This window comes from Theropithecus gelada, chromosome 11, assembly GCF_003255815.1.
Source record: "Theropithecus gelada isolate Dixy chromosome 11, Tgel_1.0, whole genome shotgun sequence".
NCBI classification, from domain to species: domain Eukaryota; kingdom Metazoa; phylum Chordata; class Mammalia; order Primates; family Cercopithecidae; genus Theropithecus; species Theropithecus gelada.
Window position 1 is genome coordinate 119521390 of NC_037679.1, and position 16822 is coordinate 119538211.

At 35.7% G+C, this 16822-nt stretch overlaps 1 protein-coding gene across 5 annotated transcripts in view; it reads right to left on the reverse strand.

The window, feature by feature from the left end:
- LMNTD1 (lamin tail domain containing 1) overlaps positions 1-16822 on the reverse strand; it is a 157764-nt gene that overhangs the window by 25975 nt on the left and 114967 nt on the right. For 4 of the 5 annotated variants that reach the window (XM_025402595.1, XM_025402594.1, XM_025402593.1 and 1 more), the window contains 4 exons: positions 9853-10039; positions 9186-9305; positions 2952-3169; positions 2196-2368 (listed from right to left, as the gene is read on the reverse strand). In XM_025402595.1, the coding sequence (XP_025258380.1) occupies positions 2196-2368; positions 2952-3169; positions 9186-9305; positions 9853-10039 (698 nt within the window). The remainder of the gene's footprint in view (positions 1-2195; positions 2369-2951; positions 3170-9185; positions 9306-9852; positions 10040-16822) is intronic. The other variant, XM_025402596.1, reaches the window with a different exon arrangement.

The window sequence follows — 16822 nt, forward strand, 5'->3', positions numbered from 1 at the left end:
AATGATTTATTCCAATATCAGATCAGAACTGCAAATACAATTAAAGGGAATTTCCAATTTATGAATTTTTCTTTTTAGTAATGTGAAACAATAGAACAAAATGTTAACATGCATTCATTCTGCATGATTAATATATCGGTGCTTTTAACGTTATACTTGCTGTATTTTAACATGTTTTTAAAAACAAAATGTGTTTAGCATAAGTTGGAAGTACGGTGTGTAGATGTTTCTTTAAAATTATCCTATTTGTTAGTCTCTAGGCTCCTTTGTAGCATACTTGAGAGACACGGTTTAAAACAAGGTGACAATTTTCAGATAGAAGATAGATTTCTTTCTAAGATTCTTCTGTAACTCAGCAAACTAGCCTATTTATTATTGTAGGGTAAATGGAGGAGGATTGAACAACTTCCAAGTATAATTATTTTTTATTTTGTCTATTTTCTTTTCTTTGCCAGCTATGAAGTGTGTGCTAATGGTGACAAATTTTCCAGTAGCAGGCAAATTAAAAATAACAAACCATGTAACTTTCCCTTGAAGAATCATGTTACATATACTTTCAAGGAGATGAACTGGTAATTCAGGGATTAGTTGATTCAATCAATCAGCAACCAATCATTCATAACATCTTTCCTTTATGGCCATCTTTTGCGGTAGAAATAAAAGAAAAATCATATAATTCTGATGTATATCTGTTCATACTGAAAATTTAGTGAATGGAAAAATAAAAAAGTTATATATAACGATGCACAAAGACTGTAGAGGTATCAAAGCAACTATCTTTGAATATACTGCTACAAAATATGCACATACAGTGAAGTGTTTTGTGTTGAATAGCAAATGTTATTGAATAATCAAGATGAGTTGCCACCATTATATTATAGAAAAGTGCCTCAAAAATTCTGAAATCAAATTTCTTTGGAAAATAAGTTGTTCGGAATAAGTGAAAGAGTGAAGGTTATCATTAATTAAAGAAAAACATAAATTAATGTATTTCTTGAGAGCTTCAAATTTAAGTCATAAAGTACTAAAGATTATAAAGGGCTAAAGTTCTTTACATCTATCTGATATATCTATATCTAAAACTCACACACATGCTCAAAGTTTATTGCCAAAAAGGCCTTCAATTTCAGACCCATATCTTTACAGATGAGGAAACTCAGGCATAGAGCTACATGGTACACAATTTTATGAAAAAGAAATATATTCAATAATTTACAAAATTTCCATCATTCCACTACCGAAAGGTAGTATTTTGGGGGTGCTACTTCCCAATGATGTGCTAGCATATTAACACAATGGTTGTCATATTGTTTCATGGAGAATCTTGTGATTTGGTGGTGTCTTAAAGATCACAGGCAAAGAGAAAAGGAAGAATAAGGGGGTCACGAGCAATGGAAATTGCTACATCCTCCTCACCTATGCGTTTTATATATTGGGATCCTGCTTAAGATTTCATTTTTTTAAAAAAACAAGCTCTTCTTTCCTAAGTCAAAGTTTGTGAATCATTACACCTTCACCAGAATATTGCTGGTGTATTAAACAGGCTTTCTCCAATAGTTTAGGGTCTGGTTCCTTCTTGACTTTATGTTCTTCTACTCCAGTTCTTGTTAAATACTTGTGGACATCTGGTGAACTTCATGGACTCTCTCCTCAGAAAAAATCATATAGACACACAATTTTGTGCCAAATGTAGGAAGTGCAGGGACTTCCTAAAATCCATTTACAGAGCCTGTGTTAATCATACTAACTCTAAAAGCTTTATTTAGAGGACCTAAGAAACTTCTGACGGAGAAAGAATTGGGGATTAACGTTAGAGTGCGTTTGGAAAAGATGAAATTTTTTCAACACAGAATAACTTGTAAGATTAGTTTTTGCTGCCTAATGAAAAAACAAAAGTATTTTTCATTGAACTTCGAGAATCATACATACTCTTGCTGTCCACTCTGTTCTTTTGATTCATTGATTCATTCAATAGATATTTATCAAGGACAGATATTTATCTAGCACAGTGGAAGACACTGTGCTAGGGGAAATGTAAGTGAATGGTTTACAATACTTCCTTTAAGAGCCATCTATTCTTGAGAATATGAATCATCTTTAACACTTAGCAAATTTTAACCACTTAACCCACTAGTTAACACATGTGCATGCACACACACGCACACTCCACTGGAACAAGTACTCTTTTAACTGACCTGAGGCTCGATTAGGTCTGGTTGACCGAGACCTGGGCTGTCTATCCAAGTTGCCTCCAGCAGTGGATGTATTGCGTGGTTCAATCAGAGGACAGTAAGGATGTGCAGAGACATAGGGATTCTGGCACCAAGGGCTGCGATTGGGGAAAACGGTTGGTGGGATTTCCTTCTCTCTGTACAAGAAAAAAGCCTAAATGGAACTCAGAAGTCACTTTATGCTGTGGCATTAGTGTTGAAGGCACAATTAAAGTGAAAGCATATTTCAAGACCAAGAGAATACGACTTTTTAAACTTTGTGGGCAGAACTTTTATTATAACTTCAGAAGCATTTGCCTACAAATGAATAATATATTCTGCACTTCTGTCCACAGGCAGCTCTTGATCCAAGATAAAATTCCTGGATGATGCACCTCTCCCTCCACCTAAGCACCTCTAAAGACTTGGGGATACCTCACCTCTTCCCCTCTCTGCAGCAGCCTTGCTTCTTATAACAGTGCCCATGAAAAGTGAAATGGCCAGAGGCATCTCAATACTATCTAGTTAAGATCTCCAGCCTTCATTGCCCCATGAGTATTCACTTGCTTGTTCTGTTTTTATGTTTTCCCTATGAGTTCTATTCAAAAATAGTAGTTTCCAAAAATCACTATTGATTTAAGTTATACATCACACATCCATTTGTCATCCAGTCATTCCCACATGCTTAGTTACTAATTGTGGGAACGACCCATTAAAACAAACAAACCAAACAACCCTTACCTCTTAAGAAAAACTTGAGCTTGTTCCACCTGATAATTTGAGATATCTTCCTTAGGCTGATCTTGTTTTTCTTTAGTTATTGTAGTTGTAGATGCAGTCCACTGAAACACATGCTTCCGGAATGTTGGAGATGCTACTGAACATCTGTTAAATTCAATGTCAGTATCTAATTTTTCCCATGCTTGCTTCCAGTGGATAGGGGTGTACCAGGCAATGGCCTAATGAAAATGATTTATTAATGTCAACTATGTATATTTGAGGTTTACAACATGCTGTTATGAGATATATACACATCTATATTAAAATGGGTACTATGGTGGAGCAAATTAAGGTATTTATTGTCTTACGTAGTTACATTTTTATGACAAGAGCAGCTAAAATCTACTTATTTAACAAAAATCCCCAATACAATTGTATTAACTATAGTCCTTATGTTGTACACTAGATCCCTAGACTTCCTCATCCTACAAATCTCTGCTACTTTGTATCCTTTGACCTACATCTCCCTATTTCCTCCCCTTCTCCCATCCCTGTGAACCAGTTTTATTCTTTCTCTGTATGTTTGACCTTTTAAAAAATTCCACATGTAAGTGAGATCACGCAACATTTTTCTTTCTGTGTCTGACTTATTTCACTCAGCATAATGTCCTCCAGGTCCCTCCATGTTCATTTTTAAGATTGAATAATATTCCATTGTGTATAGCTACATTTTCTTTATCCATTTGTCTGTTGACAGACACTTAGGTTGTTTCCATATCTTGGCTATTGTGAATAATGCTGCAATGAAGATGGCTGTGTAGATACCTTTCCAAGGTGGTGATTTCATCTTTTTTGGGTATGTACCCAGAAGAGGGATCGCTGGGTTGTATGGTAGCCCTACTTTTAATTTCTTTAGGGACTTCCATATTGTTTTCCATAAAGGTTGCACCAATCTACATTCCTGCCAACCATGTACTGGGGTTCCCTTTTCTCCATACTCTCACCAACATTTGTTATTATATCACTTGTCTTTTTGGAATAGCCATCCTTATGAAGTGTGAAGTGATAGCTCAAAGCAATTTTAATTTGCTTTTATTTGATGCTTAGTGATGTTGAGCACCTTTTAATATATCTGTTGGCCATATTTTTTAAATGTCTTTGGAGAAATGTCTGTTCAGGTCTTTTGCCTGTTTTCTAAATCAGGTTATTTGCTTTTCTGCCATTGAGTTGTACGAGTTCCTCATAAATTTTGAATATTAGCTCTTTCTCAGATATGAGGTTTGCAAACATTTTTTTCCCAGTCGGTAGGTTGTTATTTTATTTTGTTAATTGTTTCCTTTGCTGTGCAGAAGCTTTTTAGTTTGACATATTCCATACCCCCTTTTATTTATTTTTGTTTTTGTAGCCTGAGCTTCGGTGTGATACCAAGAAATCATCGCAAAGGACCACATCAAGGAGTTTTTCCCCTGCGTTCTTTCCCAGCAGTATTTTGGTTTCAGGTCTTATGATTAGGTCTCTTATCCATTTTGAATTGTTTTTTACTTACCATGTAAAATATGGTACAACAGAATTTAAAAATTGAACTATATAATGCCATTTACCTATGTGTGTGGCTTAGGGAACTACATGATGAGGACATAGAGTAAGGCATCTTAGCCTTAGTTTCCTGTTCTGAAAATTACAAGCAGCATAACCTCAGATAGGTAGGTTACTTTCTAACTTGAACTGTGACTTCATATGTAAAACTGAGAGGGCGGTAGTGGGAACTGCTTTACTGAAGTGTTGTAAAATTCATCCAGCTACCGAATTTCATAACTCTGAAGAACTGTGCAAAAAGTAATGGTAATATTAATAAGTTAAGATTTTAAACATTTAAGACACTGTGTGTGTGGGTGTGTCTAATTTGAGATGGCAAAATGGACAGTAGAGCTAGAGACATGGACAAGAAAACACATTCTCCAGGTTAGAATCCTACGTGAGAGTATTAAGAAGACCCACGAGCCCTGAAGCTAGAGTCTGTTTGGATTTCCTGAATATGTGACATGCGCACAACATACACGTTGCAAAAATTATTCAGGAAAATCCTTTATAGAGATTAACAGTTATATTTCTATTCAACACGAAAAACGTGCCGTAACATTCTACTTGTTCTAGTGATCTGTTTTTAGTTTACCAAATTAGAGGTTTGGACTTCACACTGTAACCACTGGACATCCCTCTGCTTGGCTTGACAAATAACGTAGACATAAAGACAACACAAGACCAGTTCAGCTAGGCTAAGCTTCCAGCAGAGAAAGAAAGATGAATTCTTTTTTAAAAAGTTTCTTTTCATAGATTACAGCAAATAAATGGACTTTTGCTACAGATCATTAGTTGGGAATCCTCCATTTTTAGTAGCTCAAAACCATTATATTTTGAAAATATGTTCATGGTCTTTTTAGTGTGATCTCCCTAAATGAGATGTGTGCCTTTCCTAGACAAGGCAATATTTTATTTTTCCCCGTACTGTAGGAACTTAAGAAAATCTTGGATGACAATGATAATGTGATAAAATTTAGCCTCAGCTCTAGAATGTTGGCCACATGAACCTTGCAAACTATTTTTAGTGCAATAGAAAAATTCTTGAGAGTTAGAAGATATGGTTTTATTTTAGTTCTATCACATTACTTATCATGTGACCTTAAGCAGCCATTTAACTTTCCAAGCCCCGCTTTTTCCCCAAAATACTGAAGCAGTACTGAGAATCAAATGAAATAAGGCATATATAAACAGTCCTTCAATGAGTTCCTATTGTATAGGACTGGTCTGTTCCACATCTGGATCTCTAATGCAAAACAATGTACTGGGAAAGTACCAGGCATTGATAAATGTAAGAAATTTATTAATTATTTGACATGTAATTTAGAGGCCCCAAATCCCAATGGGACAACAATGTGACTGGTGAAAAAAAACCTATCCCTGCTTTAAAGGTCCATAGACTCATGGAATCTTAGTGATTATATTATACAATCTCTTACTTTACAGATGAGAAAGTAGAATAATACATGGCAAAGCAAAACTAAAAGCCACATTTACATTAAGCCATAAGATTTGTAGCTGTATCGAATATTAACTGTTGCCATGTTAGTGACAAGATGACTCAAGAAGTAGTCTAAGATCTACTTTATTTTAGCTTCCTTTTAATTTTTTAAATTTATTTTTATTTTTGCTTTTTTCAAGACAGAGTCTTGCTCTGTCGCCCAGGCTGGAATGCAGGGGTACAATCTTGGCTCACTGCAACCTCCGCCTCCCAGGTTCAAGCAATTCTCCTGCCTCAGCCTCCTGAGTAGCTGGGACTATAGGCGGACACCACCACGCCTGGCTAATGTTTGTATTTTCACTAGAGACGGGGTTTCACCATGTTGGCCAGGCTGGTATCAAACTCCTGACCTTGTGATCCGCCCACCTCGGCCTCCCAAAGTGCTGGGATTACAGGCGTGAGCCACTGCGCCAGCCTAGGCTTCCTTTTAAAAATGACCCATAATATAACTTCTGTTTGCCCCATCTTACAAATACAAAATATTATTCAAGTCCAGAAACGGGGTCTATTCTGATTTGTATAGCTGGTTATTATTGTAGACAGTAGATTACAGGCTTTGTGACTTTTTCCACAAGATATGGATTATTTTCTACATACAAATAGAAAGCAATTCCAGGGTCATGATGATACTTTGAGTCTGTGTTTCAGCATGTCTATGGGAAGGCAGTAAATTGTCTTTTTTAAGGAAAATTTACCTGGCGGTTGCAGATAGTAATATCCAGTGCTATTAAAGTGAGAAGGAAAATGAATTTATTAGAAAAAGAACTCTATACTTACAATAGGGTTTCAAGCTGATTTTAAAGTCACATTTCCACCTATTTAGGGGAAATATTTTCTAGTTGAATTAAATAATGCATATGGCTTTACCATGAGGTAGAATTTCCAATGGGATGTGACCCAGGGAAAAAAAATAAAAAACACTTGAGCTGAGTTCTGAAGGGCAGGTAGGATTTAATAGGTAAAAAGGGAGGAAAGAGAGTCTATTGAGAGGCAAGAGCATGCGCAGAGGCTCTGTGGCATGAAGGAGCAGTCAAGCACTGGAAAGTAAAAGTAGTACGAGAAGGCCAGTGTGGCTAGAGCAGAGTGCATGGAGAAGCATGGAGAGAGGAGAGTTCAAGAGGTGAAAAGGGGCAAGATCGCCATGATTCAGGTTAGGAGGGCAAACTCCTCTCCACTACAGATTCACAACACATGGCTCTTCCTCTGAATGCTTTTTCTTATGCTCTCCTTTACAGAGTTGATATTTCTGACCTGGGCTGCCCGTACTTTATTAAAGCATTGTTTCACTGTATTGCAATTATTTATTATTATATATCAATTTCTACTAGTAGACTGTGAATTTCTTGAGGACAAGAAGTGTGCAATACTTATGTTCCCTTTTCTAGCACCTAGTGCCATTCCTGACAGATACAAAATATATTTAAATATTTTCCATATAGATCAATCAATCAGGTTCAGTCTTTCATTAGCAGCCACAGTTATTTGTGCTTACATCACCCCACAGAAATGGTCTGATTCTGTATGTGCAAAGTCATTCAAATCACTGGGTAAAAGGAACAGTCTAAGTACAAAGCCTAATTCAGTTGCAAGAAATGAAAACTTATTAAAATCTGCATTCCAGGAGCTCAGGGACCTGGTCTGCCTGATTCAACGCTCAGTGCCTGGAGCAACACACATACAAAGTAGAAACCACAAACTGGCTTACAGAGTGGATAACTATGATGAAAGTTCTGAGATAAGAATGCCTTAATCCTAGACTGGGTTTTAGTAATGATTTCTTATGAGGCTGAGTAAATAATTCACATTGTGTATCCTTATTTTCTCCATCAGTGAAAATAAGTAAATAACTTAGATTGTGTAGCCTTATTTTCCCCATCAGAGAAGTATTATAAAATTCAGTTCCAGCCCACAAGGAGATCTAAAGCTGAGTGGGTGAAGGCTGCTAAGTTATATCTAATGGGTGCTCTCCTCATCTAACAACTGTTCCCCCAGAAAGACAGTAAATGGTTCTTAAGAAATTAGCCAAGTCTATTTCAAAGGGAAAGTCAATCTCAACATAGATTATAATGCAGCAAAAGAGAAACTCAGAGATAGGTTCTGGTTAACATATTTTGTGGGTCAGTAGTTATAGGACATAGTAAGTTAGACTGAGGGTAAGAAAAAAACACAGGTATTTAAAAATGATCTAAAAATCATTTTGAAAAAAGATTAACTTTTTTGTTGTTGCAAAAAGGAATACCTTTGAACCTTAATGGTGTGTCCATGGGTATATATTTATGCCAATATTATACCAAGAGAAAGGTTGAGTGAAAATATAAAATTGTCAAATACTGGGAACAAATTACACAAAGCTACTGCTAATACCCTTAATTTTATAAGGAGTAAAGTGTAATCATTTCAAATTAATATTGTGGGCTCTTTCATTAGAATATTAGTTCCTTGAGTGCAGATACTATATCTTAATCTGTTATATTCCCAGTACTTAGCATAGCTCTAAAATAGAGAAGAGTCCCAATAAATATTTGAGAAATGAAAAAATAAATAGAAAAGACCCGATCGAGTACCTTCCTTATCACTCTTCAGGCTAAATATCACAAATAAAATCTTCCCTCGACTTTGAAAGTTGAAGAGGCTTCTTAGGAATATGAGATATCAAAATTATTTTTGTCAAATTGTAAGACGCTCTGGGGCCCTTTGACACTGGGAAGAGAATGCTGTGGATTTGCCTGATGTGTTGTGGCATTTAGTGATGGTTCTACCCAAGCTTTAAGGATAAAAAGAATAATCGAGTGAGCTAAGAGGATGGGAAACATAAGGATAACTATCCATTCTATGAAAAACTAGCCCAAATGCCCATCAAGCAACAAGTGGATAAAGAAAATGTGGTATATACATACCATGGAATACCACCACTTAAGAACTAATGAGTGCTCTCCCATTTGACAACATGGCTATTCATGTAACCAAACACCACGTTCCCCCAAAACTATTGAAATTTAAAAAAAATTATAAATTTATAAGAAACTGACAATAAAATAATCTTTTAGGCATAAAGTCAATTTTACTGACATTTATGCACTTAGACACATTGTATAAAATGAAAAGAATAAAAAATACAGATATGCTCAATAAGCACAATATTTTTAAAAAACGATTGTTAAGAACCAGAAACTAACTTGACCGTTCGGTTTGCACAGGATTGTTATACAATCGGGACTTGTTCTAAACTTGTCTTGTTCCTTCCAAAGAAAATCTGATGGAGGTTGATGCTTTGCTTCAGATGCTGCTGCCCACACCTGTAATAAAATTGTTAATGACAAATGCCACTGGAGTTGAACACAATTTTGTAAATGCCATAGGGTTACTGCAACACATTCTTTCTGAACAGATGAGGTTTTAAAATGTAATGACTATATCATATACAATGTCAAGCTATGCAACACCAAACAGCTGCTCTACAGGGATTAAAGGAAAAAACGAGAAAGAGAGGAACCCTCCTGTGTCAGCTAATTACCTGTTCTCTAAGCAATCTCTTTGCTTGTCTTTTCAGGTTTATATTTACTCGGTTTCAGGAAATTAAGAATTTCATTTTAATAGTTAAATTATAAAAACAAAAGATATTGTACACAAAATTGAAGACAGCTGTGGAAATTTAACTGTGGGTATTAATTTACATCCAGAAGATGGACAAAGTGCGGTAATTAACCAACAACAACAAAATCAACGTCTTATGTACAGATCCAGATAGAGTGATAACGAGACAGTGCTGAGCCACAGACTGACAGTGTCAACAAGTTTGTCCTGTACGATTCTAATGTACAGTATTTATACTCCTATACTCACTGTTACTGTGGAACTGGCCTGCATTACAATGTTTGGAAGGAATCGGTACAAAGAAATGGTTTGTCCATTCACATTTTGCTGGAGAATATGATCTCCAATTGCCATTTCTTTGTCAAGGGAAGAGTTAATGAGCTTCACGAACAAACCCTTGACATTCACTTCAGCTATTTCAATGTCTCCAAGAGAACTAGAAAATAAAACACAAAGATTGTAAGGTGCCTTCAGATAGGAGTGTTTTTGACTCACTTTAAGAAGTGAATAATAAAGTACTTGAAAGTTGTTCTTAAACTGTATATTCTTTTGGCCAAGTTCTATATAGAAGTAGTATATTTTGTAACCTCAGACAAATGGCTTGAGTTTTTAGTTCTATTTCTTTATCTGTGCAATAAAATAATCCGTTTCACTTAAAATAAAGAAAACCTAAAAAGTATTTTAGGTGTCAAGGTATAAAAGCCACAGGAAGTTGTGAATTATAATAGTTTAAATTTCCTACTGTTCAGGATAAAATCACTGAGACATGAAACTCTCAAAAGTAGATCAAGAGACAAATCATTTACTTTATTTCTGATAAAGTGACTGAAGATAAATAGCAACTGTGATTAAAAGATTTTTGAAAGGCAAAAACTTTAAATAAACATAAGATGGTATTTTTCACCTTTTCACTTGCCTTGAGAGCTTACTATGTATGATCCAGGGACCAGGCTAATCATTTACATATCATTATATATCATCGTTTTTCAGATTGTGAGTCACAACTTATTAGTAGGTCAAAAATCACTTTGGTAAGCGAGGACTCCCATCTTAAAAATAAGATACATCCGTACCAATAATAATAACAACAATACTACTTATACATCAAGCACCTAAAAACACTATCTAATATCTCTATATGTATATCTACGTCTATGTTTCTATTTATTTATCTATCTATCTCTCTATATAATTCTCCACAATTTCTCATCCACAGTTCCAAAATCCAAAAAGCTCTGAAAAACCAAAAAAAAGTTTTTTAAAACAGGTTTGAAGAAATGCCTGGTCCAAAACGGAGGTGAGGTTATTTACAGTCTTTGTTCATGGTTTGTGTGAATATTTATATATTTTTATGTGAAAAGATTAATGTTTGATTTTTAATACTTCTGTAATCCCTGACAGGGTGTTTACATAATACTTGTTCTAAAATTTCCTTTCCTAAAATTGTCAAAATTCTGAATTTGGAAATACATAATTCCCCAAGTATTTTGGTGAAGGCCTTGTGGACTCATGATAACTCATATAATTTTCACAATAACATACATATTTCTCACTGAAATACTTCTACATATTTCTTATTGAAGGTCACATTAAAAAAATGTGAGGAACACTGTATTATCTCATTTAATTCTTAAAACAACTCAGACAGGTAGTATTTTTAGCCCCATTTTATAGATAGAGAAACTGAGGTTTAGAGACATTAATTCCCATTTCCGAGGTCACTCAATAAATGTTAACCCTTGTCCTTCTGTGTCACTCGACAAGTAAAATCTCAAATAAGTTTGACCTAACCATTCAGGTTGTTTAAATTCTGTACACACCATGGTGGTTGAACTCTGCTAGAAAACGCACACACAAAGATTGCTGCTACCAAAATCTTAGTGGTCTCCAACTACACCTGGGCCCTTGCTGATTGACAGCAAGTTGTCATCTTCATGAACCAAGTCAGCAACTTCTGCTATCCTTCAACAATGTTCAGATCCCTGCCCCATATCTCTATTCTCACTCTTGGAAAATTATCTCACTAAGAAAACATGACAATCAGAGAGACTAGTGCATTTCCCTGCTTCCTACTTAGAAACAGGCTCTCCTAGGCTCTCCTATAGCCGAGCCCACTTTTTCTCTGTAGCCCACCCCATTTCCGTGGAAGAGGCCCCCTCTCCCATCTGCAGTGAAGCCCTCTCATCACCAACTCCTCCTGATGCTTCAGCAACTCAGTCCCCTCATTGTCCTTCCTTTCTCCTTTAACACCAACTTATCCCTCTGGACTACCTATTTCCCCCAAATAGGTATATATCCTTGAGGGGCTACCACCTTAACAAAGAAAAAAGAGAAAAATCCTTCTCCAGCTTACAATTCCTACTGCCATCACAACCTAGCTTTTGGAAAAGGCTATGTCACTAATTAATCACCTCTTATTTACTTCACAACCACCTACCACTGCCAAAGACCCAGATGACCAGTGCCCTTCACAATCAGTAAATTGAGTGGCAACTGTTAGTCTATATCTTCATGTCTCCTCAGTATTGGCCTCTGCCAGACATGCCCTCTTTTTGGAAACTGTTGTCTTTGTTTCTTGAAGTCGACTGTTTTGCCTCTAAGAGTCTTGTTACTTTTCAGCCCCTTTTCCAGATTTCACCCAGGCCCTTCACGTATCTCCCAGATGTTGATCCCTGGGATTCCGTTCTTAGCCCTTTTATTTCCCCCATTTATCCTTACAGGTGATGTTATCCATGAACAGTGTTTACTAACCATTAATACACTCATGACTACTAAAACTAAATCTCTTGCCTAGACCTTCCTACTGAGCTTTAGATCCACAGAAACAACTGACCACAAGATCCCAAAAGGTACCTCTGAACCCAACACGTTGGCCTGTTGTAAATTTACTCTCCCAACTAGAAAACTATTCCAGTGAATTACATCATTTACCCTGTTGGCCAAGCCTGAAACTTCCATTACTGTCCCAGTTTCTTATCCTTCATTCCTTATTCGTGACCGGGTTCTGCTGATTCTTCCTCTTTAGTGGCATCTGTTTACATCTTCTCTCCATCCCTGTGACTGCTGCCTTTATCACGTTCTCGTCATCTCCGCGAGACACTGGATCAACATCCTAACTATTGTCTTCAGTCTTACCCCCTTCTAAACATTCTCCACTTCGCTTCCAGAGCAATCTTTGTACAATCCAAACCTATTTCTGCTTCCCTCCTGGAAATCCTTCAATATCTTACCATTTCCTTCTATAGAAAACACAAACATCATAGCACTCAAACAAAGCCCTACCTTATCTGTCAGCTTCTTTAACCCCCTTTTCCTTACTTCCTACCTTATGCTTAAACTGCAACCATAAAGAATTCCTTGCAAGAGCATAATTCATGCTGCTGTAGGCTTCACTCACCATGCACACACATACTATTTCCTCTTCTTGTTTCCCATATCCTTATAAACACTTCAAATTTTCAGCCTTCTTATTTTTTTTCCTATCATAGGTACAAAATGGAATCTCATTGCATTTAAATTTGTTTTTCTCTGATTATAGTGCAGTTACACAAGCTGCTTATTGGCCACTCAGTTTCCTCCTTCAATGAATTACCTGTTCATATCATTTCATTCACTTTTCTGAATTTACATTTTTATAATTGATTTGTGGTATTCATAGCATAGTATTTAATTATATGCACATATTTTCTGCAAGAAGAGACTTTAAAAATGCTTCATCTGTAATGTTTCTTATGGTACAGTTTATATTTCTAAAATTTTTACTGTAATAAAATTTATCAATCTTTTTCTTTGTAGTTTCTGCTTTTTGTGTCCTATATAAGAAAACTTTCCCTGCTCTTATGTCATATTTTCTTTTAAATGTTTCAATAATTTGCTTTGAACAGCTTTATTTGTCTGTATATATGTGTGTGAGAGTGTATTTCATATAAGGAGCTAATTTTCCTACTTGGGTTTATTAGATTGTCCATCATCTCCCTGCTGATTTGTAATGTCAGCTTAGTCAAACAGCAAGTTTCTGAATATTATAAGACTTCCTAGCTGTTCCGTTGATCTAGCTGTTCATCCTGTGTCTATGCCAAATGGGTTTAATTTGTATTGTTTTAGACGAAGTCTTGATTTTGTTTGGACAAGTCCCCTCTCATTTTCTTTTCCAATATTGTGTTAACTCTTTTTAGACTTTAACCCTTTGTGGTAAGCAAAATAGCTGCCCAAAGATGTCTATCTCTAATCTCTGGATCCTGTAGGTATGTTATGTTAGACGGCAAAAAGAACTTTGCAGATATAACTAAAGCTATGGATGTTAACATAGGGAGATTAGCCTAGGTTATTTAGGTGGAATTAATCTAATCAATGAACCCTTAAAATTAGAGAATTTACTCCAGCTGGAAGCAGAAGAGAGCTGCAGTGGGAGAGAAGTCAGAGAGACTCCAAATACAAGAAGGATTTGATGCACCGTTGCTGGTTCTCATCTACAAGGACTGGGGAGAAGCCTTTTGAAGCTCAGGGTGAGTGCATGCTGACAGTTAGTAAGGAAGTACTATCACTGCAAAGAATTGAATTTGGCCAACAACCTCAAAGAGCTTGGAAGCAGATTTATTTCAGTGTCCAGATAAGAGCCGGTTTGACATCTTAATTTTGACCTTGTAAAACTCTAAGAAATCAGCTGAGACAACCCAGACCTATGACCTAGGGAACTATGTGTTAATAAGTGGGTGCTATTCATGTTATTTTAAGTCACTAAGTTGGTGATAATTTATTATGGCAGCAATAGAACACTAATATATATTTCTTGTGATTTTAGAGTCAGTTTGTCAGAAATGTTGCCCAGTTGGCCTACAGTTTCAGTTCCAATGTCCTCATTGGATATTTAGTCTAGTGTCTCATTATTCTATTTTTCTGTTGATAAACCAACTGCTAGCCAATATTTTGGTTATTTCTTTGAGGGCAAATGCCCTTTTTTTTCTGGTTGACTTTAAGACTTTTTTTTGGCATCTTCTGTTTTAAAAAGTTTTTTTTTTTAAATTTTTTTTTAAACAATGTATCTAGGTTTGTTTGCTGGCTTGTTTTCTGTCTTTTATCCTGTTGGACGTTGGCAGTACTTCTTGAATATTTGGCTTGATGTCTTTCATTAGTCTGGGAAAATTCTCTCCTGTATTTCCATCAATACCATTCTACCTCAATCTTTCTTCTCCTTCAGTGACTTTAATTAGAAGTAGATTAAAACAAAATATTGCCTTATTTGTCTCTTATGCTTGTTTATAACCTTGCTATCTGTGATTCAGTCTAGATATTTACTTCTGAGAATATTCCAGTTCAGTAATTTTCTCTTCTGTTATATTAAGTGTAATTTTAAACCCACCTACTGAAATAATAATTTCTGTTATTGGATTTTTTTTTTTTTTTTTTTTTTTTACTTCAAGAACTTGTTTATGATCCTTTCTTGTTCCCAGGTTTATGTTAAATTTTTTATCTTGTCATTTAATTACTTGAATATTTTAGTCATTGCTAGTTTGAAATCCTGGTCAGATGACTACAATGTCTGGACCTTCTAGGCCTGTTTCTGGTGTCCATTTTTAATCTTGGTGTTTGGTCAACTCTTATCTTTTGTACATGTTTTTTTGTTTGTTTGTTTTTTGTTTAGTGCCTAGTATTACAGAGAAAAAACTGCAGAGATAATTTAAGGTTCTGTATAATATTTTTTCACTCAAGATTTACTTTTGCTTCTGGTAGGCATCTAAGTTGGGAAAAAATCACTTTAAATTAAATGTGAAATACTTTGACACTGTACTGGTCTGTTTTGCATATAGCCTTACTCTTCGTCTTTCCTTGAATTTCCAACTGAAAGCCTCAAGTGACCCTCCATTGTTTTTTATAGGCCCTAAATGCCAAGTTTTATTCACCCAGTCCTATGAATCTTAAGAAAAACTTCTAACTTCTCAGCCTCTTAGTTGCAGCTGTCAAAATTGGCCACTGTTTTCAGGAGAAAAGTGGATCTAAATATCAGGCTATCACTCTGGATTTTGTGTCTCAGAGGAGGAATTATGAAAATAATGGGTGTAACCTTCTATGAAATCTCTCGATATACACTATCAAATTCCCTTCAAAATACTGGTCTCACCTGCATTGTATGAGAATGCCTTTTGTATAGAGGCTCACTTTTGAACAATTTACGTCAAAATTTCTTCTTCTTTTTCTTTTGCATTATCATTATGGTTCTTGCCAAATTTTGGGTGTAACATTTTACTCTTTGACATCTCTGGAACACCATTGTGTCATCCTCATCTTACTGTTACTAAATTCTTTGCAGGTTGCTTTTATTTTTTGAGAGAGCATCCTTTTGTTTTTCAGACTTGCTTTTTCTGCCTGGGAAGATGAGCACTAATTTGACTTTTGTTTTTAAATAGGCAAGACCCTGGAATAGCTCAGCTATTCCTTTGTTATTATACATATAGCTGGATATTTACAGTTGCTTTTCAAAAATCCTTCATCATACAAGCAAAGTGCTTATTCACTAACCTTAAATTTTTATTTTATGCATATACATAGAATATATAGAATAAATGTTCTTGTCTGAAGGAAAAAACAACATTGTCCATATCAGAGTCCTTTATTTGCCTCCTTTTTGATATAAGATCAATGCATGGAAATTCCCAGAGGCAGGCTGTTAATCTGCTGTCACACAATCTTTAATAGTTATCTTTTTCTCTTCCTTGCCAGCCTTCCCATTTACCTTTAGTAGGAAAGTGACTTGAGACCTCTACATATAATTTGTGATTGGCTGAGAGTGGAGAGTGATGTTGCAATCACCATCAGTAGCCTTTGCACAGTGTTTATTTATAAAGAGATTGGGGAGAAACATGGCTGGGTCACTTTTTAAACAAAATTACTTTCCATTATTTAAGCACTAATTTACCTATTTGTTGGGCTCTCCTTGATAACTCCATGCTATTTGTCTGCTTTTAAGTTTCTGATATTCTGCAGTTTGCTAAAATTATCTTTGAAGTTCCAGTTCTTCCAACCTGTATATACCCAACATTTCCCATATAGGTGTTTTTAGTTGGGGGCATATGGGCTGATTAGGGGATACAGCATTTAAGAGTCCTTAAATTCTTAAAGGACAAACTTAGAAAGACTCAGGGAACTTAATTCAGTTCATTGGGACTATGAGAACCCTGATGCCTACAAGTTTTGATGGTAGATCCTTAATGTAATGGAGATG